Here is a 25473-nt window from a genome sequence, read left to right on the forward strand (position 1 = left end):
ATATAAATAAAATTGTTACCCTTGGCTGGTTTTGCCACCTGTAAATGTGATGCTTATCCACTTTTGATAATAATTACATGTAAGACACCAATAGACTTTACAATTACATGCTTATTTTCAAATGAGTAAATTACAAGAATAGTTTCTATGGTTTAGGGTAATTTGCGCGTTTGGTTTCTAAATTATTTTTTTAACTCGGAAAGTTCATACCGTTTGTTATTGTTACTCGTGTAGTCATTGTCTTACCTAAAAAAACTATTTTGCCCTTGACTTTTTTATTATTTAAATAAACAAACATCCCACCGATAAAGACTAAACGTGTAACAAAAACAAACAGTAGAGACCTTCCGAGTTAAAAAAATAAATTAGAGATCAATCACGTAAATTACTCCAAACCATAGGGACCATTCGTGAGTTGAATGCCAAATGAAAACACGAATTAGTTAGCTTAACCTAACAAGCCTATCTAATGCATGAGTGTCCATATCGGAACTTAAAACCTAACCAACCATTAACTAAAAACGTAAACAGTCATCTATGAAGTTATTAGTCGTATGGTTAACAGGAGAGGTCAATAACAACGCAAAATACATGAACTATAGGAAACTAAACCCCATGAATACATGAAGATAATTATGTTTACATATTACCCTTTAGCCAAATTTCTTTTACAAATTTGGTCGTAACTTTTTAATACAAATTTAACCGTGTGATAGATTTGCCACAACTTTTTTTTTTTTTTTTTTTTTCCTTTTAGGTCTATCCAAAATAATCGATTGAACATAAGTTGCATAATCTCAAACTTGAACTAACAACCTTTGAATCATAAGATACAAGACTGTTACGTTTTTAATCAAGTCACAAAGAGCTAAATACTTGACAAAGATGGATTAAATATTTTACAAGTGAAAACACAAGAGATAAAAGAGGAGCACACCAAATAATAAACATTTGTAAAAGTTATTACAACACATATCATACTAAATAAAACCCATAACTCAAACACAATCAGCAGACACAATTAGAAAAAAACATCTCCTTAAATTACCACAAATTAGGTTACCCATTTTTGAGCATATTTTTCTTTTTCTACTAACACCTATGGCAAAATTGACAAGAGACTTAAGCTTTTTCTTTTTACTTGATCAAATATCCCACAATCAACCCAATCAAACCAATGATCACAACATATATCAAAGGGATACCACCAACATTGCTTTTTTTGCCTTCACGTCTCAACAATTCCTGCAATAAAAATATTTGTATTTATTTATTTCTTTACTAATTACAACTACAAGTATTAATAAAACAGAAAAAAAATAAACAAAGATATTTACCAGTTCCTTGTGAAGCTTGTTAGTTTGTTGAATAGCAGAATTCTTCTCTTCAGTCAACTTAGAAATAAGGGACTTAGCCTGAATTTAAAAATCAGATTGATATAAATAATGTTAATGAAGTATTTTCATAAAGTATAATAAGAAGAAAAAAAGTACAATAATGTAATAATACACAATAAATGAAAGTTACTAACTAACTAACCTCTGATGACTTTTCGTGAGATTCAGCAAATGATCTTGGAGCCTGAAGAAATTAAAATGCATACATTCATATGTCAATTCTCTAAAGTCTAAACTAATCTACATGGTAAAAAAGATTTATCATTTATAATATAGTAATAAAAAAAAAATAGAATTTAAAACTTACAGAATTGGATTCTATAGTATTATTTACTGTTCCATTATCAGAAATTGAACCCCTTGGAGAAGAACCCTCTTCAGATCCTTCTCTTACTGGTGAAGGTGGTTGTGGTGGAGCAACATAATTAACTTTTAACTTGCATTCCTCCACTTGATTTCCTGATTCTTTATTAAACTATTAACAATCAAATGTGTAAGATTTTTTTTAATGTAAAGATTTAATAGTTTAAAGATTGAACAATTAGCTTAATTAATTACCAGTTCTGGAGTGATATCTTTTGGTGCAGTTCCAGGACTTGCAACTGCACTTTGAAGCAAAAACTTATCCTTGCATTGCATGTCTGGAGGAGCCTCCTTTTGAGCTTGCATTGTAACTAAACAATAAAGACTTAATCTTAATATCTTTATAATTAAGTTACTAAAGTATACTGTTTACTAGTATTATAGAATGATAAGAAAAGTGGGTAAAAGCTGGTGTTTAAGATCATGATCATCTCTCTCCTATTTATTGCTTCTACTTTCATATCATTCACTTCAAGAGAGTACATCAATGATGTTGAAATTTGAATGCATAACATTAATGCTTGAAAAAGTAAAGAATGCAAAATGGGACCCAAGATTTGGAAAAGTGTAAACACTTTATATGTTCAATTCCCTACTTTATACTCTTCTATCCAAAATAAATAATAAATTTTACTTGTACAAACATCTACATCTTGTGCTTTACAAACTTACAAATTGGTATTATATGAGATAGGGACCTCAAGAGGAAAGGTGTTGAGTGGGATCATATAAGAAGTTGATTTTGTAAATCTCAATGTGGGCAGATAAAATTATGGCAATTGATTTCAGAACATCAAGAGAAAGTGAAAGCAGATGAAAACTAATGTAGATGATCTCTGGGTAGTGAGTTGTAATTCTGGTTAGAGACAACAAACCCTTTTCTCAAGATCTAAGTATTTACCCTAATTCTGTAATGTTTTAGAACAGAGCAAGCATGTTATAGATGATGATGATGATGATAGTATCAAGTAACAGCCATTAATAGACCAGGCAACAAACAAACGCAATGGAAAAGGGAAAGGGAAAGGGAAAGGAGCGAACCTATGACATCGCAAGTAGAGTGAGGTAACACAATCCCAGTGTTAGGCCGGACACAGTACTTCTTCGGATTCGTAGTTTTCACCTGAAATTCAGCAAAACAGAAAAACGATACTTCAATAATTAGTCTCGATCTTGTTCTAAATTTTCTTAAAGGCTAACGTCTGTAGTCAAGATTTAACTTCAACAACTTCAGATGATTGTAATTAAACTGATAACTTCAGAAAGTTCCTTAACGAGTAAGCTTTACATTTCCAGTTCACGAAAGAGACAGAAAGAAGAGTTTTGAGTTCAAAATCAAAAGAGAGTAATAATACCTTGAAAGCCACATGACTATCCGTTTTATTGCTTAGTTGCATGGAACATGTGATCTGCTTCTTCAATTCGACTATACAACACACAAGCGAATTACAAATCATCAGAGGTTGATTGATTAGGGGAAAAGGACAACAGATCTGGAATGAAAAGGCGAACTGTGAAATAAACTAATTTAAGTAGTAGAAGTATCTAGGATTTTACAAGGAAATTGAAGCTCTTGAGGTTCGATGCTGAGAAGCTCTCCCGTACTCATCTCTGTTTGTTTTCTCGAACGAGATCGCTAATGAATCGTCACCGGATACCTAAAGATTTGAAGTAATTGTACCCGGTGATTAGCCGGAGAGGGTATATTCTGTAACCGACGGCAGAAAATCTAGAGAGAGAGAGAGATCTTGTTTTTGAATCGAAGATGACGATGTTTCTTTTGTCATCTGATTATGATTAGGCAGCAGTTACTCTTATCCGGTTCACTTTTTACGGTTCAGACCGATTCACAGCTATTTTTGGCTAAATTATGCATCCGATCTTTGATCCACTAAAAAAAATTGTGTTTGATTGAAAATACTAGAAAACTACATATTTTTAGAAGATAAAATTGCAAAAACGGTTCCCGTGGTTGGTAAAATTTTGTAGTTTTGGTCCAAAACAAAATGTTGGTGCACCACTGGTCCAAAATTAGATATTTCTATTGTTTTTTGTCCCTATCTACTTGAAAAGACCATTATACCCTTATAATTTGTTTTTCCATTTTTTTATTATCTATTTTTATTCAAAAAAAAAAACTCACCCCCATCATGTTCACTCTCTCTTACACACAGACACATATCTATATTTCTCTCTCTAACCAAATCTTTATCTGGGTTCTTTAACTTCGTCTTCTTAAAAACACACACATAAACACAAATGAACGAGTCCCAACACTGTTCGCCATCACTACCTGCAAGCACGTCCATCTCCATGAAGAAATCACCGGACTCAAATGAACGAGTGCGGATGAATGGAACACGAAGAGAAGAACGGAGGCAGAATCGATTGGGAGGAAGAGGAGTTCGATCCTCGTCCGATGGAGAAAAAGAAATACGAATGGGAACAGCTCCAATGTCGATCGATGGTCCAGTGGCCGAATTGACAAGTAGGGGCGAGCAAAACAAGAGGTCGTTGCCTCTTATCGTTCACTGGGAAGAGAAATCGCCGCCTCTCGGTGTGGCTAGGGGTTTCAATGGGAAGGAGGCCAGAAAAGAGTTCAGACGAGAAGCATGAAGTCACACGTGGTTCGGTGGCGTTTGCTTTGACGGGAAAAGAAGATATATGCGAGAGGTAAGGTTGTTGTCTCAATGGCTCACCGAAGCACCACTACGGCCGATGTTCATGACAGATGACAAAGAAACATATCGAAAATCAAGGAAAAAAGGTAAGAATTTTTCTTCCAACTTTGTTTTAATTAACAGCAATGGAAATGGGGAAAAGGGTGCCATTTTATTTGATTTCACAGGTAATCAACCACTCTAATGGTGTGTGTTCTTTCAGGTGATCAAAGATGAATGAAGAACAATCTCAAAAATTTTAGGGTGTTTGGGTGTTTCACTTGACAACTTTATTTAAGGAAGAAGAACACATTTCCTTTTGTTTAGAGAGAGAGAGAGAGAGAGAGAGAGAGAGAGTATGTGTGTGTGTAAGTGGTGGGTTTATTTTGTTTTTGTTTTCATTTTATTATAAGAATAAGAAAATAAATAAAAGAAATTAAAATATAATTATTTAAGGGGCATATTAGTCCTTTTAGGTGGCATGTGGACCAAAAACACAAGAAAATAGAACCATAGGGGCTAAAACCACACAAGGTATTTAAAAATGGACTAGTGATGCACCAACATTTCATTTTTGATCAAAACTACATAATTTTGCCAACCACAAGGATCATTTTTGCAATTTTATCTTTTTAGAATGTAATATCGTAATTTAGATGAAATTAAAAATTGAAAATAAAAATGGGTTGTGTAAGTTTTCTAGTCTACTCATATGATTAAATTAAAAACTACTGCTAAATAATAGTAGTATATAAAAAAATAATATGAATAATAATACTTAGTTCTTTAGCTTAACATTAATGAAGTAAACTATATAAATCACTAGATGTAAACTTTATACAGATTGATTAGAAAAATAAAATATTAAAATATAAATAATAATATTTTTTTAAAATAAGAAATAAAAAAATATATTAATTTTAATTTATTATAATATTTACTACATTTGATATTTTATATATATAAATATAAGATTATATGATTTTTTTAATTTTAAAATTTAAAAAAGATAATAAATTAACATGTCAATATTATTTATTTAATAAATATCATAAAATAACAAATGTTCTTTCATTTATTAAAATGATTTAATTTATTTATTTATAAACTATAGTTTAATTTATTTATTTATAAACTTATAGTGTCATCCCTACAAAAGTACTACATCTTAATTCCATCAAAATGACAACTATGCCCTTGAAAATCAGATAGAAAACTCTCCCGTTGAAAAGTCAAAACATACAATACAATGAAGCCGTTGATTCCCAGCCATCTCTCCTCCCTCGTTTCCAAGATCCGACCTTCATTTTTACTCCAATTTCACACTTCCATACCCAAAAATCCTACACCCATCTCGTTCCCCGATCATCAAACACCAACAAGATCAACCCCAGATAAAAATCTTTCAATTCGAGAAGAACACATAGTCAACCGAACCACTATCCTCGAAACTCTAACATGTTACAGCAACGATTGGAAACGCGCTATGGAGTTCTTCAATTGGGTTGAATCGGAATACGGGTTCAAACACACAACAGAAACGTATAATCACATGATTGATATATTGGGTAAGTTTTTCGAATATGATCTTGCATGGCAACTGATCGATAAAATGCCTGAGAGAGACCATACTACATTTCGTGTAATGTTTAAGCGTTATGTTTCCGCACACCTTGTTCAAGAAGCAATCAGTACATATGATAAGTCAGGAGAATTTAATTTAAAAGATGAGACGTCGTTCTTGAATCTTATAGATGCATTGTGTGAGTATAAACATGTAATCGAAGCAGAAGAGTTATGTTTAGGTAAAGATAAGAAGTTTAAAGAAAAGATTGCGTCTTTTGAGATGGGTACTAAAGTGTATAACATGATTCTTCGTGGGTGGTATAAAATGGGGTGGTGGTCTAAGTGTAGAGAGTTTTGGGAACAGATGGATGAAGATGGAATTAGTAAAAATTTGTTTTCTTATTCAATTTACATGGACATTCAATGCAAGAGCGGGAAGCCATGGAAGGCTGTGAAGCTGTATAAAGAGATGAAGAAGAAAGGGATTAAACTGGATGTGGTGGCATACAACACTGTTATCCGTGCAATCGGTGTTTCAGAGGGCGTTGATGTGGCTGTTCATCTTGGTCGTGAAATGCTGGAATTAGGCTGTGAACCAAATGTTGTAACTTACAATACAATCGTTAAACTTCTTTGTGAAAATGGGAGGGTCAAGGAGGCATATAAGGTGCTCGATAAAATGTCTAAGAGAGGATGTGCACCCAATGTGATCACTTATCATTGCATTTTCAGGTGCTTGGAGAAGCCGAATGAGATTCTTGCAATGCTTGATAGGATGATTGAGAGTGGTGTATGTCCAACTATGGATACATATGTATTGCTTATAAGGAAATTTGGGAGATGGGGTTTTTTGAGACCGGTTTTTATAGTTTGGGAGAAGATGGAAAATCATGGTTTGAGTCCGAATGAATTTGCTTATAATGCTTTGATTGATGCTTTGGTGGAAAAGGGTATGATTGATATGGCAAGAAAGTATGATGAAGAGATGTTGGCAAAAGGACTCTCAGCTAAATTGAGACCCGAGTTATTGAACGGAGAAAGTGAGGATGGATGATTGACATAAGGGCCCGTTTGTAACACATGATAAGAAAAACAAGACTGAGACTGATGTCAATGAGACAAAATTACAGTAAGATTTAGTGCTTGAAGTTGGTCTCAAATGGGTTCTAGGGCAACTCACCATGGGAAGCTAGGAAGCTAGAGGATGATGGAAGGGAGGTGAAAACTATGGATAGTCATCTGGCTTTCTATGTATTGTTATTTGATTTACATCTCAAAGCTTTTTTTTTTTTTTTGAGTTTTTCTTTGTTTTGAAGCGTCATATGTAATCCTTCAAGTCAACATTTGCAATCCACTATAAGTCAACTTTATGTATATTCTAACACGTTCTTTGAAGCTTAGGAATTCATAACCCTACAAAATAAATACTATTCTCTAAACCTCTCAATATATTTGTCGCATTAAAATTACCGATGCTGCATAATATCATCTTTGCTGCTTGATCATTTAAGGTTACAACGCCTTAATTTTTTTTATGGCTAAAATCATATAACATGACACCATCAAAATTTGAAAAGAGAAAAAATATTCGACAATAAATAATGACTAAACCTAATCCCAAAACAACAAATTACGCATGTCAACAAGTTAGGGGTGTTGATTGGATATAACTTTTAGGTTTCGGATAGTTCGAGTTTCAAAAAAAATAAATAATAATAACCGATATCCGACCTATATTGCACTTCGCGTATTCGGGTTCAGGTAGATTGAGTTTTAATTCGGGTCGGATAGCGGGTATACCCGGAAATTACTCAAACAAAAAACACAATTATACATTTAGGCCTCGTAAATTTTTCTTCGTTTACATTTTTTTTATCAAAAGTCTCATTGTGATTATCAAATCTAACTTCCAACTTTTCTTTTCAATGCCAATTGTTGTTGAAATGTTATTATATTAGGTAAATATCAAATTTAAGTCATGTGCATTACGTTTTCTTTCTGATTTTTCTGTTTTACAACCTTTGTTTTTTTCTTTTTCTTTTTCTTTTGATATTATTTTTCTTAAAGTGAGTGTTTGATTGTCTTGAAATAGGAATATTGCAACCTGAATACACAGTGTTTCGTTTAGCACTATTTTATAATACCGTTTTTAGGTTATAAGTAAACCTTTTTTTTGGAATAAAAAATTAAGTTTAGAGATAGTTACAAATACTTCAATTTACAATGTTATCACAAGTTCTCAAAGTGTGAATTTTGGATTTGGATAGTCGAATTCCTAGGTCAAGTGGTCAGCAAAGAGGGAATTCACGTGGACCCTTCCAAAATCAAAGCAATCGATCAGCACCAAGAACGCCTACGGAGAACCGTCAATTCTTAGGCCTCGCTGGCTACTATCGCAGGTTCATACATAACTTCTCAAAGATCACTAAACCACTTACCACCTTGACCCAGAAGGGTGTAACCTTCGACTGGGAAGAGAAACAAGAAAATGTGTTCCAAACGCTAAAACAAGCCTTATGCAACGCACCGGTATTGTCCCTTCTAGAAGGGATAGAAGATTTCGTAGTATACTGCTATGCATCCAACCAAGGACTTGGCCGTGTTCTTATGCAACAGGGAAATGTCATCGCCTATGCCTCAAGACAGCTTAAGACACACGAAGTTAACTACACTACTCACGATCTTGAGCTTAGAGCGGTAGTTTTTGTTGTAAAGATCTGGAGACACTACCTATATGGTACAAAGAGCACCATTTTCACAGACCACAAAAGCCTTCAACATATATTCGATCAGAAGAAGTTGAACATGAGACAACGATAATGGGTAGAACTACTAAATGACTACGAATGCGAAATTTGTTATCATCCCGACAAAGCCAATGTAGTAGCTGATTCCCTTAGTCGAAAGGACTACTCATGTCGTAGAGTCAAAGCACTGATAATGACCATCCATTCGCTTCTGTCTACACAAATTAAAGAGGCTCAACATGAAACCTTGAAACCCAAAAATGTGGCAGGTGAAGCCTTAAGAGGAATGGAAAAGAACTTTGAACTCAAGGGTGACGGAGTTTGATATCTCGTGAACCGGATCTTGACACCGAAGTTTGGGGGTTTTAGAGACGTTGTCATGAACGAAGCTTATAAGACACGATACTCCGTTCATCCAGGTTCAGATAAGATGTATATGGAGCTCAAGAAGTTATATTGGTGGCCAAACATGAAAGCATAGATTGCTACCTTCGTGGGAAAGTGTTTGACTTGTGCCAAGGTTAAGATAGAATACCAAAAGCCCTTAGGTTTGCTTCAGCAACCAAAAATACTTGAGTGGAAGTGGGAGCGGATTACAATGGATTTCATAACCAAGTTACCCAAGACAACGGGTGGTCTTGATAACATTTGGGTGATCGTCGATAGGTTAAACAAGTCCGCGCACTTCCTGCCAATTAAAGAAACTGACAAGAAACTAACCAGAACATACATTAGAGAGATTGTGCGATTGCATGGTGCACCCATATTTATTATCTCTGATAGAGATAGTAGATTCACCTCAAGATTCTGGCAGTCACTACAAAAATCCATGGGAACTAGGCTGGACATAAGTACAACCTACCATCCACAAACTGATGGGTAGAGTGAGCGAAAGATCCAAACATTAGAAGACATGCTGAGAGCTTGTGTGATTGACTTTGGTAAAGCATAGGATATCCATTTTCTATTGGTTGAGTTTTCATACAACAACAGTTACCATACCAGTATCAAAGGTGCTCCATTTGAAGCCCTTTATGGTCGGAAGTGCAGATCACCTATGTGCTGGGCTGAAGTGGGTGATACGCAACTAGCTAAAGGACAAGTTCCTGACAACACTCTCACACCCGGAAATCATCAAAAAGATGACTGAAAAGATTGTTCAAATTCGTGAATGATTGAATGCCTCTAGAGATAGACAGAAGAGCTACGCAGACAAAAAACGAAAACCCTTGGAATTCCAGGTTGGTGACCGCGCGCTATTGAAGGTCTCACCCTGGAAGGGCATGATACGCTTCAGAAAGCGTGGCAAATTGAATCTAAGGTACATTGGGTCTTTCGAGATTATCGCTAGAATCGGCCAAGTAGCTTACAAACTCAAACTACCCCAAGAACTTAGCAACGTACACCCTACCTTCCACGCGTCTAATCTAAAGAAGTGTCTATCCGACGAGACTCTTGAGATCCCACTCGATGGAATCGAGATAAATGAGAGCCTCAACTTCATGGAAGAACCGACAGAAATCATGGATAGGCTAGTCAAACAAACCAAACAAAGTTGTATACCAATAGTGAAAGCCTGCTGGAATGCTAAGCGAGGACCTGAATTCACTTAGAAGCGGGAAGATCAAATGAAACAAAAGTACCCACATTTGTTTCCTTAGTCCATGTGTATCACTTTAGACTTAATTTCAGGAAAAAATTCCATTTAACGGGGGGATGATGTGACAACCCGTTATTTTCAAACTTGTAAAAGTCAACCAATGGTCAAATGATTAGAAATAAGTTGATTAAATAAAATTTTATATCTAGTTATGAGTATTTAGTCTAAGCATAAAAGGCTTTTAAAGCAAAAAGTAAATTCTATTGGAAACCGATAAATCTCACAACTTCTAAGCCTTCGGACCGAAAACCCTCGTAAAGGCCACTTGTTTTAAACCGCAAACCATTTTCGGCCGTAAACTCCTCGGATCGCAATCATGCAAGGCAGCAAACCATTTTCGACCAAACACGTGTTTACTCGATGCGAGTTCCTGACCAAAATCAGACCAAGTTCTATCCTTTGACACCCATTCCAACGTGATTTCACACCTTCCAATGCAAGTGTCACTTCAATAAATCTTACTATAAATGCATAGAACTGAGAACTCGCCCTCATTATCTCACCTTCCAACCGAAAACACCTCTTTTCCTCTCAATAACACAAGCTGAGAACCTTACTCCTCTCTCAAGTATCATGCGAAAATCACCTACATCTCCTTAACTACAACCGAAGACACATTGATCTTCTTGGTTTCACCAAGAACACCAATTGAATCATCAAGTGACCGAAAACCCATAGGTGGCTGAAAACCCCTATCTCCCTTGCGGTTCACTTCTAATACTCCTATTTGTAAGTGATTCTTACATCTTAGGCGATTCTGTAACATGTTTACCACTATATTCGCTAATTATATACATATATATTGTGTGAAATGCTATTAGGATTCGGTTTTTTTACGTGATCTATCTTGTGGAATTAACGCTACTACACTGTATCTTCACTCGGATACTCACATAAGGTGGGTTCATACCCCTATATTTTACCATTTTTAAATGCTTTTACGGGAAGAATACAAGCAAAACACAAGATAGTTGTGTTAACACTTACATACGATTACAAATCATTTTAAAATATTAAATGCTTTTATAAACTTATCAAACCATTTTAAACTGTTTTTCAACCTCTTAAATTGTTGTTTTTATTAAAACTATATATATATATATATATATATATATATATACATATATATATATATATATATGTATGTATGTATGTATAACTAGGTTTTAATAGATTTAGGACTATTGCACTTGCCTTAACTCCTGTTCCTTGTTTGGTTGTAGGCTTAGGGTAGGATCACCTGTCCGACTGTCAGTTAAACCTTAATTATACATGCGAAATATATATATATAAGTATTAAACTTATTTCAATAACATTGTTAATCATTTTCAGTATAAACATAACACTTGTAAACTATAATAGGTATAATTTTGAGATCCATTCACACTAATTACTAGCTCAATAATACATTACATAAATCAATACATAAGTACAAATTACTTTTCATTACAAGTACTTATTCATATACAAGAACAAGAGAACATATATACACTATATGTAAACGAGTTAATACTAGAATGTGAGACACTACTTCATGGTACCTTGTAAGGTACATGCTAAGTCCTATTTTAAAACTAGAGTCTCCTGGAGGGAGGGCGTGAATTTGTGTATAGATCTATATGAGACTGGCAATCCCGCACCTCGACTGTTAGCTACAGTTGGACTGGCAGGTCCAGGGGTGACAAATGTCATAACATTTCGATGCCTGAAGAACGTCATGTAGGCCACTACTCAGTTCAGTATAGTTATAATCTCACTCATAGTAAGCATTAATTAAACATTTGGTTTACAAAACAAATACCACTTCAGTGGTTTTATTCTAAGTAATAAGACTACCTATCATTATTTCCAGTACTAATACACTATAGAGTTCATACAAGTGCAGTATACTATTTTCTATCAAAGAAAACATACATATATGGAAACCATACACTTACACTATTTTAGAGTACAAAAATATACAAACATTTTGGTCTTAACTCTTAAGGCCTAAGACTACTTTTCATTTAAATAGAGAAAATATTCGATTTTCTGGAGAAACACACTAACTCTATCATGAAACAAAGATAGATTTCTAATACTAAATGCTTATGAACTCACCAACTTAAATGTTGATACTCTATTTTCAAAATAACTTGTATTCTCAGGGAACCAGTAGACAGATACACTTACTCAAGTTTTGAGAAGATGGAGCTTATTCAAAACTCTTCTTTTATTTTCCTATACATTTTTGGTGTCAAACAATCAATTCTAAGAACACACTTGTATTAACTATATTTTAAATACAATGGATGTTGTTGCTTGTTTTACTATTATACAATTGTTATGATACTGTACATGACGTCCTCCGCCTCCGAACGTTTCTGTCGTTCTGGTTTGGGGGTGTGACAAAAGTGAAGAGGAACTCGGAATATCAGTTGAGATAGAATAAAGATGAATGATCTTTGTATTTCAATAATAGTTCAGAAAGATCGTGAAGGTGTGTTTTACATTAGGTGTTATCCTGTATTTATAGAGTCCCGAAAAGTTACATTTGAAATAAACAAATAATATCATATTGACTTCAGTGATCATGCAAGGTTCACTGTACAAAACTATGCAAACATGCTAAGTCAGTAAAGTAACTTGAAAGTCTTCATCATTTATCTTTGTGGTAGTAGTTATGGTTGCGGTTCAATTGTAACGCCCGTAGATCCAGACTAGTCAAATTAGAGATGATAAGCATCAAAAATGACTTTTTGATGGAATATTATTTATAAGGATTAATCTTAACCAAGTTGTAGTATATGTCACAAGGTTTCCGTGCATATAAAGAACGCCAAAATCCGAGTTATATCGAAGAAGTTATGACCTGTCGAAGTTTCGCGACAGAACCGGCATGACCCAGCGCGACCCAGTGCGACGTAAATAGTGAATTTACGTTAGAGAGATATTTTTCCAAAACAATCTAAGTGAGAATTGAATATCTCATCGATAGTATTGCAACGATGGAAAGACGGACGAAAACGGACGTCAGATGAAGGAGTTATGATTTTATAACGTAGTTTTCTTGTCCCGGCCTACTAAAAATAATATATAAGTCATATAATTATAATATTTTAAAAATAAAGTCAAAATTAGCCAATAGAGTCTAAACGAGAGTTGTAGAACATAATCTCACCTTCACGTCGATATAAAGAACGTCGAAAACGGAGTTTGTATGCGAAAGTTATGAATTTCTGAAGTTCGGGGCACGAAACCCCAAAACTGTCAGAGACCACGACGTGCTTACAGTTTTGTTTATGGTTTCAAGTATCAACGGTTGGAAAGGAAGGGCTCAGCTTGATTGTAGTGCACACACCCATGTTTTTCGCATTATGTGATTTTGGGCTGAACTCTAATAAATGTTTTTAGTTAGAAATGTTTTTGGAATACTTGCATTTAAAAGATATATGTGTTTTGACTATACTCCATTTTCTAATTTCTTTGAGATGAACCCTCCAACATCCTCTCCGATTACAACAACAATTCCAATCTCTTCTATTCCCTCACTACCTCCAAAGATATATGTGGGTGTTTCTCTACCCCATATTTTTGTTCCATTATATACTCCACTCTTCACATATTCTACAGGTACTACAACATCTGCTGTAAGTACCCCAGAAGTCACTGACAACGTATCTGATATGGGGGCAAGTGTCACTTTCGGTGTTACTCTGGATCAAGGCACTTCTAGCACTTCATCATTCTGTGATGAGGATCCAGATATTATTTTTGGGGATGATCAACAACACTTTCTAGATTTTGTTTTCATCCCTTTCACCATTCATCAAAACAATGATGATGATGAAGCACCAATGACCAAAGGGTAATTCAAACAGTTAAATGAAAAGTTGGATTCTATTCTTGAGTCTTCAAAATCTTCAACCAACTATGAGTATATTCTCAAGACTCATCAAGCTGTCATTGAAACAATCACGAAGGAGAATGCAAAAGTTCTGTCAGAATCCACAAAGGTTATACAGGCTTCGGAGAAAACCCTTACTAAGATGACCGAAAAAGTCGAAAAACTACATATTGAAGTTACAGAGTTCATGGCTGACTTCTGAAGATCTTCTGATGAAAATACCAAAGTAGTCAATAAGGTTATTGCAGGTCATGGCTCTAATCTGCAAGTTGAGAAGGAATCTCTTTCTCATGTCCGCTCAGGGATCAAGGCTGATAATGATGCACTTAATGCCTCTGTTGTGTCCAAGATTGAGAAACTTCAGGCAGATCTTGCTATAGAAAACAGTCTTATGGACAAACTTGCTCAAAAGACTGAGAAGGCTAAGGTTCTTTCCGTGAAGTTGAAATACACCAACAAGCATCTTGACAACTTGGAATCGGAGAAAACTGTTATCAAGAGCTACGTTTCAGAGGTCAATCAATATTTGTGAAGACTGGTTGAGACTCGTGATTCTCTACTCACCGTCTCGGTACGACAGCATCTTGCCGACAAACTCAAACTAGTGTTTTCCATGCCTAACAAGAAAGAGGGTGTTTCGGAATTTGATGTTCTTCCGAAACAAGGGGGATGAAGATACGAAAGAACAACCCAAGAAAGGATTGTTGAACCAACTGACGAAACAGAACAGAAACCAAAATCAAAAGATCAGAAGGATAATGAAGCTTTTATATCTAATGGTAGAGAGAAAGTTGTTGATGATGTTGATGAGGAAGAAGTGTTATCCGAAGGTGAAAAGCTTGTGAAGAAGAAATGCGATAAGGAACTTGATAATCTTTTAAATCTTCGACGTGAGTTAGAAGAGACTGAGGTTGAAGCTGAAATTGCAAAAGTCACTCTTGCAACTCAGAAGTCCCTCTTTCCTCTGTGAACTCTGGAAAGGATTCAGAAGGAGACGATTGATGAACCAAGTACCAATTGGTTGGAGCCTTCGTTTTCATTTAAGCTAGACAATACTGTAGAATCGCAACTCGAATTCCCAATTACTCCTATGGCGTTTATATTCAGATGCTTTGAGAAGATTGAGAGAGCTCCTCTTTCTGATAATGATGTCAATCATACGCTCTTCTCTTTCTATCTCAAGTATGGCAAGCCTCAATTCTAAACTTGGAGTTTACAAAAGCTCGCCGCAACGAAGGTTTATGCTCCCATTCCAACTAAAAGCTTCATCAACGTCAAATTCAAGGGATTTAGAGGAACCAATCGCACTGCAATTGAATTTACACTTGCTGATCTACCTTGTATGAATCCTTATGATTGGATTTCTCTATCCTTGATTTTGTCCAAAGACGAACAGAAGTATGAGCCAATTATTGCTCATCTTATGAGAATGTTGATTTGCTACATTCAAGAGTTTGCAAAATGGGTATGGAAATCGCAGCTGTGCTGAAAAAGAAACTGATTTTGAAACCAGAAGAAGAATAGAAGGATCTAAATAAGATGAAGTTGGGCAAAATTTGAAAGGAAAACTGGAGTGTGGTGTACCAGAGGAAAAGTGATCAGAAATTTTAGAGATGTATATTGTTTTTGCTAGACAAAAATTTAAACTCAACATCTGCCTTGAACTACATCCTGGAATTAACCGAAGCGTGAAATTGAATGATGTTGGCGATCATAAATGTTTTTCCGACAATATCAAATGGTTGTTATCCGAAACACTCTTCTGAACTTAATGTCAAAATTGTTAAATGTACGAAAAAGACAACAGAAATAGAGAACTCCTTCCTTATTTGACACAAAGGTGAAGATTGTTAGGGTTATTAGTATTATGTCAAATGTATTTTGTATAGGTTTATTTCTCTAAGATGGCCTATCCATACTCGTGTATTATGCTTATCCATCTAGCTTATATATTGCATGCATGTAACAATTAGGGTTAATCAATTGTATCACCCTACCTAACTCTCATAGAGAAGTTCTCGTTGAACTCTTCTAGAGCTTTGATAATCTAAGCATTCGGCACTACTTAGATCATTGTTCTTGTTATTTGATTCACATTATTGTTTATAGAATCTGTCGATCTATATTATTATTTTTACATTTTCAACTACTATGTACAGATAGGGGCCAGACATGAAATATCAGAGTGCGGGACCATTTTAGCATTTAAGTTGTTCTAATATCCAACAACCCTATGCGGCCCTTCAAACCACATTCCTCGTACTGCGAGCAGTTAAAAGGTATTATAATAACACATTGTATAATTTATAATACTTAGCACATATATTGTTTATAGGTTCATAATAACGATAATGAACTTAAACACCAGCTATACTTAAGGTAGGGTAAGCATAACTCACTTACAAGGGGTTTAACGAAGAATCAGGCTCTATGCGGTCAAAACTTCTAAGCCGAAAGCTCTTCTTTAGCGAAGAACTGAGTTCAGCATTCATTATATGTATGGAACTCTTGTGACATATACTATAACTTAGTTAAGATTATTTATTCTAAATAATCTTCTATCAAAAATTCGTTTTTTGATGTTTATTGCTTCTAAATTGACTAGCCCGAATCTGCAGGCGTTACATATAATGTTAAGATTCTAAGGATATGGCTTATAGTCGTTACCAACTCTTATGTACAAATTAGCAGTTATGGTCACAAAAACACACATGAACACACTCTCTTTTACTTTTACTTTGTAACAAAACATACAATACTTGTACTCATGCAATTATTCAATAAAATCATCAAAGGTAGCCTAGATATTTTCGGCTCCCAAGGTTTTGTGTCATAGATCTTAACCAATATCAAGGGTTTTCCTTGTAATTCTTGTGTTTTGCGCCTTCGAATCTTGTTTGAGATTATGATTACAACATCCCAGCCTTTACTACTTTGTTTGGTATTTACTAGTATACTTTTCACCAAAATAACTACCACCTCTTACACCCTTTCAAAACTTACATCCCCCTATCATCCACCATCTTAACAACCTCCTGTCATGCCATTGCAAGTTGACCACCATTACCATTCGACCATTTGCACCATCAAGCCTCCATTACAGCCAACCATCACACCAACTACACTCTACATGTCGAAGAACTCCTCACTCGAAACACCTTCACCACCATACATCACCCTTTTTCCTTTCCTCAGCCAACCTTCGACCGCCTCCATCCAAATCATCATGAACCATAGTTAAAACAGATGAGAGCAAGAAAAGAAAGAAGAAGATAAGAGGAGGTTGCATACAGGGGAAAGAAAGTACAAGAAAGAATAGAGCACAAGATACTTATTCACCGGGAAATCGAAAATCGGCGAAAAAAATCATATCTCATCTAAAAAGATGACCGAAACTTAGTCGGAACCATCGTCAGAAAATGCGTACTTGAACTGGAAACCTACAACAAATCATAAGAACATAATACAAGCAAAACAACAAGTCAAATGATATATTTTGTAATAATAATAACTAAAAACAAAAAAAAACAAAAAAACAAAAACAAAAACAAGCACAAACACAAACGTAAACAACACAAAATCATTGTTACCTTTTTAAAGCATTCTCTCATGTTTTAATAAATATTCTCTCTGTCTCATATTAATAGTTTATATTTCTTTTTTGGTTTGTCTAAAAATAATAGTCTACTTCTAAAAATGAATATTCATTTTACCAAAATACCCCTCATTATTAGTTAAACTACCATGAAATTAAATACATCTAGCAAAAAATTAAATGCAATAAAAAGATAACACTATCATTTCATTTAAAAAGTTAAAAAGTTAGTGGTAATCAATGTTTCCTTAATTTTCGTTTTTTCTTTTTTTGTCTGAGGACAATAATTTTGGGACATATGGAGATGGAGTAACTGTTAAACTAAATTGTGTTGGTAAAACCTCCGAATCATCTTTCGAACCATAAACCAACAGTCCAAGTTATTTCCATAAAATAAGAGAAATTATACAAAACATAAAGTTAACCAACCAACCTTCCATTTCTTCCATTTCTTTGAGAACCTTTTAAGTAAATAACAATCCATCATCAAAACAACAACTAATCTTGCCAACACTCATATCAATCATCATCATTCAGTATGTGATGTGCATCTAAACATAAAAACAACTCCTTACATATCCAAAAAAAAAAAACATTCTCACTGTTTTGCTTCTTCTGCTTTTAATTCTACTTTTGCTTCTTCTTCTGCTTTTGGTTCTTGTTCTTGTTCCCTATTCGACTCAACCTGTCCGGCCCCACTCTCGGGTCCCACTTTTTCTTCAATCTTGATTTCAGTCTCCTTCACGGGCTCCACCTGGGTCCCAGTTACCTCTTTTGGACCTTCTTGGGTCGGACCCGGAACCACAAAACCCGGACCAGGTACAGGTATGGGTCCGGGCCCTTCTTGGGTCGGACCCAATGCTCCAAAAGCCGGACCCGGTAAAGGTACGGGTCCTGGGACTTGTGGAAGAATGGTGGACCCGGTTTGGGCCAAATAAGATTGCAGCCATTGAAGAAGTTGATGATCGAGTGGAGTAGAAGTGGAAGCATTAGTATTCTGAGTAACTGTTTGAAGAAGGGCAGGATACAGTGCTTCGAGTGCAGGATAAAGAGCCTGGAGCGCCGCCTGTCCCAAAGTAGCTTGCTGTTCCTGAAATCTCTGAAGATTAAAAACATGTTTTTTACCTTTCAAATGGCTGTCAAATGTGGGTCCCGATTCACATTTCACATCACAAAGCTCGCAAATAAATGGAACGATTTCCTTCTGTTTCTTCACGGCTTCAACCGGTTTCCGTTCCACTTCCCTCGTCTTTCTCTTTAACCCGTTCTGATTCTGTTGTTCTTCTGATTCCGGGGCGGGGGGAATCTGTGATTCCTGAGTTTTGGCTGCGAGTTTTTGTAAATCCTCTTGAATTTTTAGATTCTTTTTATGTTTTTTCCCGTTTCTATGGTTTTCGAGTATTTCAAGAGTGTTGCAATCAACCCGACAAAGTTCACACCATGCCATAGCTCGTGGTTTCGGCTCGGTGGTGATTTTACCACTTCGCCCTTTGCCCCGGCCTCTTCCTTGACCACCGCCCCGAAACCCTCCTCTACCCGTGCCTCTCCCCGAACCGCTAAATTGGCCTTGCCCGTTCTGCAATATAACTCGGTCACACACAAGGGTATAAATGTAAAATCAGGATGCAACGAGGGTGTTAATGTAAATAAATATTAGTGAAGTTTCAAGTTAAACAGTTGTATATATATAGCAAGAAATACTATTATCCCACTAAAAATATTCTGGTGTAGTTTCTTTTATGTAGACAAGACTTGATCTAATAAGCTATATATATAAGTGTTTCTCATTTACTTAATGGAGAAAGAACTACCGAATAATGAAAATTCAAGTAAAGGAAGCTTTCCCCATTAAGTTCTAACCTTTTACATATTTCTTTCCTTCCATTTTCCCAAGTGTATTTATCAGTTTCTTAAATATTTTTTAAGCATCGTTTATCCAAACAACACTTAATGGGAAAAAAAACAAAGATGAAATAGGCCCTTACTATCGAATTCTAAACCGTAGATTTGGTCTTCAAAGTTGAGATGTATGCATTGGTGCATACATTATTAAGAAAGAAAATGTTAACTTTAGAGGTGAAGCAAACTACATTTCAAATACAAAATGATATGGATTTTTTGCAAATCAATATCTATTTTGATGTTGAAATGTAGTAACACTACCTTGAAAGTTACGTTTGTATCCCTTTTGGGGTGGGAAAGCAGGAGTAATATTACCGTTAGTTTACTCTACAGTTCACATTTTCTATGCAATGCCCGTTTTTGAAGAACTAAGGACGAACTCGTAATTTTCCATGAAATTCAAGAAGATCCATCTTCCCTCAACAAAGAAACTGCTGCAAGAAGCTATGAGTGATTCAGCATGCCTCAAGAAGCTTGAATACGAAATCCTGAAGAAAGGTTCATCAACCAACGAGCAAAATACAAGTTTCCAATGATACCCTTTAGGCCCCATTTGTTACACATGACATGACAGCTCAAGGTATCTCTTGTTTGCAAAAAAGACATGGATGCCACATTGCTACCTCATCATCAAAAATAGCCCTAGAAAGTTTGTTCAGTCCCATGTAACAAAAGCAGCCTTAAGGTGAAGATCATTGGATGACTGTTTAGAATGAGAACTTTGGCTACAGTTTCGTCTGAATGGCACATGTAGATGTCTAAAACCAAAAGGGTTTCCTTTCCCACAAGAACTATAAAGCAACCATAACAATGAAGGTATTTAGTATTTACAGGTTTTCAATAAATCTTGCCTCTTGTAAAGTTCCAAATGGTTGCTTTAGGGTTTTGTGGTCAAGGAGAGAGAGGCTTAGTAGGTGCAATCTATTTTTGTGGTTAATACTTAATAGTAGAGGTGTTTAAAAGTTCAAGTAATTAATTTTTAAAATTTGCCCCTATTGTACAGAAGCCTCTTCTTCACTTCTACAAGATGAGAAATATTTATGTACCATATAAACAGTCAAAACATGCAAAATCTTCAAACAGACTAAGAGCTTGTGGCTAATCGGTTCTGCAGTGGGGAAAAACAAGTTTTAAGTATAATTAATATGTTGTTTTGGCTTGAATAGAAGCCATTCCAATGGCTGTTCAAGCTATATCCAAGAAAGCTGTCAAGCTCAGCTGATAGGTTTTGAATTTTGGGAACAAAAAAAGTGTGGTTCACAATTTTATATGCTGTAGTAAGGAGAATTTTCTTTTTTACTTAATGGGCTTAAAACACTGAGTGAACCCCATCTAATCATGCCAAACTTAAAGAGTTAAACACATTGCCTAATGCTAACTTTTCCAAACTCATCCACTTATCATTCTAATAACAAGATGATGGCAACATATGGCAAAATCATATAGAAAAATAAATGTTTAGACTTTGCCAAGTTTCAATATCTTGTTATAAGGAGGATCAGTTTGTAGGATTTAGGAATATTGTCCCATTAAAAGTAGATCCACAGTCATAGCTTAAAGACGTTTATTGGTGTTGATAGGTTAGTGATAAAGCAATGCCTAGCCCATCACCCTCAACTCAAGTCAAGGTGCCATTTCAGTTACTTTACCACCCTCATCATCTCAAAGTTGAAAACAATTAAAAAAAACAATCTAGGGAAGAAACTCATATAACACACAGCCAACTAAGCAATTGGGTAAAAAGATCAGCAAGTACAGAAGTCTCAAACCCCCACTCGGAACTCCATTTTGAATCAAGACTCAGTTATAAAATATTAAAATGGTAACTTGATATACCTAAATAAATGCATAACAGAATCCGAATTCATCAAATACCCTATAACGAGAGTGTAATTCTTGAAAAAATCCCAAGCCATAGTTATTTAGTGAACAAAAACAATTATGGTTACCGGTGGGTACAACGCAGTAAGCCCAAATTCACCGGTTTGCCCCTGCGGCTGCCATTGCTGTTGACCCTGATGTACCATACCCGCATCGGGATAACTCAATTGATGCGGTTGCGGTTGTGGTTGCTGTTGGTAGTAAGGGTCATTCTGAAAATGGGGTTGAGCATAGCCTTGCTGGTAAGCAGCGATATGATTAGGGTCATTCTGAACTGGAACACCAGGAGGGTGAATCGGAGCGGGTTCTTGTTCTGGGTGGGGTTGATAAACAGGATTAGGATTAGGATTAGGATTAGGATTAGGATTAGGGTATTGTTGTTGGGGGATTTGAGGAGGATAATAGGGGTAAGGTTGAGGTTGATTGTAGAGGTAAGGATCTTGGATTGGAGGTTGAATTTGCGCTGAAGGTGGTGGAGGGTAGGTTGGAGCAGCAGCGTAGGGATCCATGGCTATTCCGCTAATTCTTCCAATAAAGAGAAAGGGAAATTGTGTGTATAGGTTGGATTTAACCGATTGTTATTCGTGTGTTAAGAGGATATCTAGAGTACCACTTTTGATGCGTAACGTACATTATTTTAGGGTTGTACGGTACCCAACCTAAGCCCAGTGGGTCTCTCCATACCCGACTTAAATTGGTAACCAAATCAATATGTGATCCAATTGTTTTTTTAGCATTGTGGTTTCTTATGCTAAAGAAATAACCCGATTAGGTCCATATTGTTAAATTAATCACAAAAATTATTGATTTTAGTTTGTTAGATTTATTAAGGGAGGTGATTTGTACACAATAATTTTTCACCATACACAACAATTTGTGCTTTAAAATGTTGTATTGTACAACTTTATAATGATAAATTGTTGTGTATGGTAAAAAATTGTTGTATATGAATCATTTCTTATTTATTAATCAGTTGAAACTTATTTCAGGTGATTCCCTATATTAATATATTTTTTCTTAATTTTTGTCAATAAAAACATCTTTTAAAAGTATTTGTCTTTATTTGGTAATTAAAACATCTTTTGATTTATAAATTAAAGCTCTTTTACTTCTTGTGTCAAGAAACACATTTTTCTATGATTTGTAGTTTTGTTTTTGCATCGAATACATGTGAATGAAAATCTTAGGTGTTGTTTGTTTTTTCGAAGCGATATCATCTGAAGTCTGAGGACTACATCTGTAACCATCTGCAGCAGCAGAAGTGGTGGACTAAATGGTCGCAACCTATAATAAGAAATTGAGAAATTAAATTGATTCCTACCATTTATGCCTACAAATATTTCTACACACTAATACTATGACATGTGTCATCATTCCAACATTCAATTTAATTTGATTTGATATATTCTTAATATACTCTTAATAAGATAGTTAAAAAAGTATGGAATGGTGTCATGTGTCACAATATTATTGGGTGGGAATATTTATGGGCATAAATGGTAGGAAGCAATTTAATTTCTCTAAGAAATTTGTTTGTTTTTTAAAATCTACATGCTGCTGCAATAAGCTGAAATTAACCATACAATAGTTAAAAATAATTTTAAATCAAAAAGTTATTTAGTTTAATCATATGCAAGTCAAATATAAAGATAATGGTGATGATATGAGTTTTAAAGATGCTTATATAAAATAATTAAGGGAAAATGACACATTAGCCCTACAATGTATTGCACGTGTGCTCATTCAATCTCTTAACTTATTTTCATGCTTTATGAGGAATAAACTTGTTTTTATCGAGTCTATTTGGTCACTTTTGACAAATTGAAGGGGTAACTCGGTTACCCATTTGCCACATAAACATTGACTATGAAAAACCCTATTTTGTTCATTAATATCTCGCACTCATTCACCGATTATTCATTCCATTAATCTGAATTAAAAATATATTGCATCATCGATTAATCTTAATAGTTTATTATCAATTATCGATTCTAGCTCTTGAATTTTCTTGTCGTGGATTTAGGGTTTTCTCTATTGTTGAGTTATTGGTTTTTTCGGTTCACATTCTCAAATTTCATTCATATCCATGTTTGTTTCATCAATTGGATCTTGATTAGTGGGGAAGATTGAAAGTTTATTTGGGTCTAGATGCAAGTTGAATGAAGTTTGAAAATGAGCTGAAGAAGAATTGAAATGAGTTTTCTACTGTATGTTTTTCTCTTATAATGTGGTAGAGCATCGTCTCCGTGTTTAGAAGATGTTGCCCAAGATAGTATCAGGGACCGCCCGACGAGTTCATAAGTGATATATGGTGTACGACTGTAGGTAGTGGGGCTATATAGGTCTTAAATGTGAGAAGTTGGGTTGAATATGTGATGGTGGGTGGGCTTTAGTTTTTGGCAACAAGAGGGTTGCAGATGACGGTGAAGCAGATTAAGAAGCCAAAGTTGAGGATGAATGTTGATTATGAAGGGTTGATAGTGGTAGAAGGTGCGATTAAATGGTTTCAAAGTGTGTGTGTGTGAGAGAGAGAGAGAGAAAAAAAAAATAAAGGGAGCTTGGGGGGTTGGGGAAGAGAGAGAGAGAGAGAGAGAGGGAGAGAGAGAGAGAGAGAGAGAGAGAGAGAGAGAGAGAGACGTGAACAAATGTTTAGAGTTGATATGGATTTATTTTAACCTTTTTAATTAACTAAAAGCCACATGTTACATGAAACTGATAACAGTAAATTAGATGGACCAAATAAGCAGGTGAAACCGACCATATGCCCCCATAAAGTAACAAAAAAAAATATTAGGAACTGATGAACAAATGTGTAATATATTGTAGGATTAATGTGTCATTTCCTCAATAATTAAATATAATATTTGCTAAATAACTATAAATAAAATTGTTAATTTAGTGAACAACATGTTCATTTTGTTAAATTTTCAAAGAAGATAGTTACATTTCCGATTAGCTTCAATAAATTTGGCAAGTTTAGTGATTAACTTTATAACGTATTAATATTTGGTTATAAACAATATAACACAATATATATATATATATATATATATATATATATATATATATATATATATATATATATATATATATATATATATATGAAATTTACCAAATGCTTTTGAAATTATGTAAATATATATGAATTATTTATAATATCTTTTATAATAATAAACATGTTTTTAAAAAAATTATAAAAAAAAAAAAAAAAAAAAAAAAAAATCTATGTTGAATAATATAACATAAAGGTACATGAGAAGTGGTTTGAAGATGATGGTTCAGTATTACACCACGCACCACACGTATAATAGTTTTTAAGTCAGAAATTTTCCAAAAAACAAACAGCTACCAAACACCAAGTGTTGCACGTGTGTTGCGCGGCACAGCCAAAAGTGGTTAGAAGTTGTTTTACTTAAAAAACAAACAGTCCATTAATCACCAAAATAAATAATGTGCGTTCCACTTTGGTTAGGATGGTTGAGAGAATCTGTAATGAATACATGAAATGGGTGGTGATAGTCGATAAAATGTTACCCCCGAATGGGACATGTATGAGTAGTGTCTATTAAAAAATGATAAACTCTATCATCTAAGCGATCTACGTCAATCTGTTACAAGGTTCACATGAAAGATCAATCGCGAAACACTAGTAAATATAATAGAATTTATGAAAATCTAAAACATTTACGAGTACTTAAAGTATTATTTTTTTTTTTTTATAAAAATTGATTAAAAAATAATAATAAGGTTTGAAAGGAATCACTATTAATATTAATATTTTTTTTGTTTGGAAAAAGGTAAATAGCTTTGGAGAC

The 25473-nt window shown here is 34.8% G+C and overlaps 3 protein-coding genes across 3 annotated transcripts; 1 reads left to right on the plus strand and 2 right to left on the minus strand.

The window, feature by feature from the left end:
• Nucleotides 1-921: 921 nt before the first annotated feature.
• Nucleotides 922-3559, minus strand: LOC145005670 (vesicle-associated protein 1-2-like). Its single transcript, XM_078964786.1, has 8 exons — nt 3318-3559; nt 3116-3186; nt 2802-2883; nt 1956-2071; nt 1705-1872; nt 1540-1581; nt 1338-1415; nt 922-1245 (listed from the first exon to the last, which is right to left on the minus strand). The coding sequence occupies exons 1-8, from the start codon at nt 3367-3369 to the stop codon at nt 1138-1140; spliced, it is 717 nt and encodes a 238-aa protein (XP_078820912.1). The 5' UTR covers nt 3370-3559; the 3' UTR covers nt 922-1137.
• Nucleotides 3560-5637: 2078 nt separating this feature from the next.
• LOC145004577 (Pentatricopeptide repeat (PPR) superfamily protein) lies at nt 5638-7411 on the plus strand. Its single transcript, XM_078963520.1, has one exon. The coding sequence runs from the start codon at nt 5670-5672 to the stop codon at nt 7038-7040; it is 1371 nt and encodes a 456-aa protein (XP_078819646.1). The 5' UTR covers nt 5638-5669; the 3' UTR covers nt 7041-7411.
• Nucleotides 7412-18290: 10879 nt separating this feature from the next.
• On the minus strand, nt 18291-22226 carry LOC145004015 (uncharacterized). The gene is made up of 2 exons (XM_078962920.1): nt 21727-22226; nt 18291-19451 (listed from the first exon to the last, which is right to left on the minus strand). The coding sequence occupies exons 1-2, from the start codon at nt 22165-22167 to the stop codon at nt 18474-18476; spliced, it is 1419 nt and encodes a 472-aa protein (XP_078819046.1). The 5' UTR covers nt 22168-22226; the 3' UTR covers nt 18291-18473.
• Between the last annotated feature and the right edge of the window lie 3247 nt (nt 22227-25473).

The sequence above is a fragment of the Lactuca saligna genome, chromosome 7, assembly GCF_052625555.1.
Source record: "Lactuca saligna cultivar CGN05327 chromosome 7, ASM5262555v1, whole genome shotgun sequence".
NCBI lineage: Eukaryota > Viridiplantae > Streptophyta > Magnoliopsida > Asterales > Asteraceae > Lactuca > Lactuca saligna.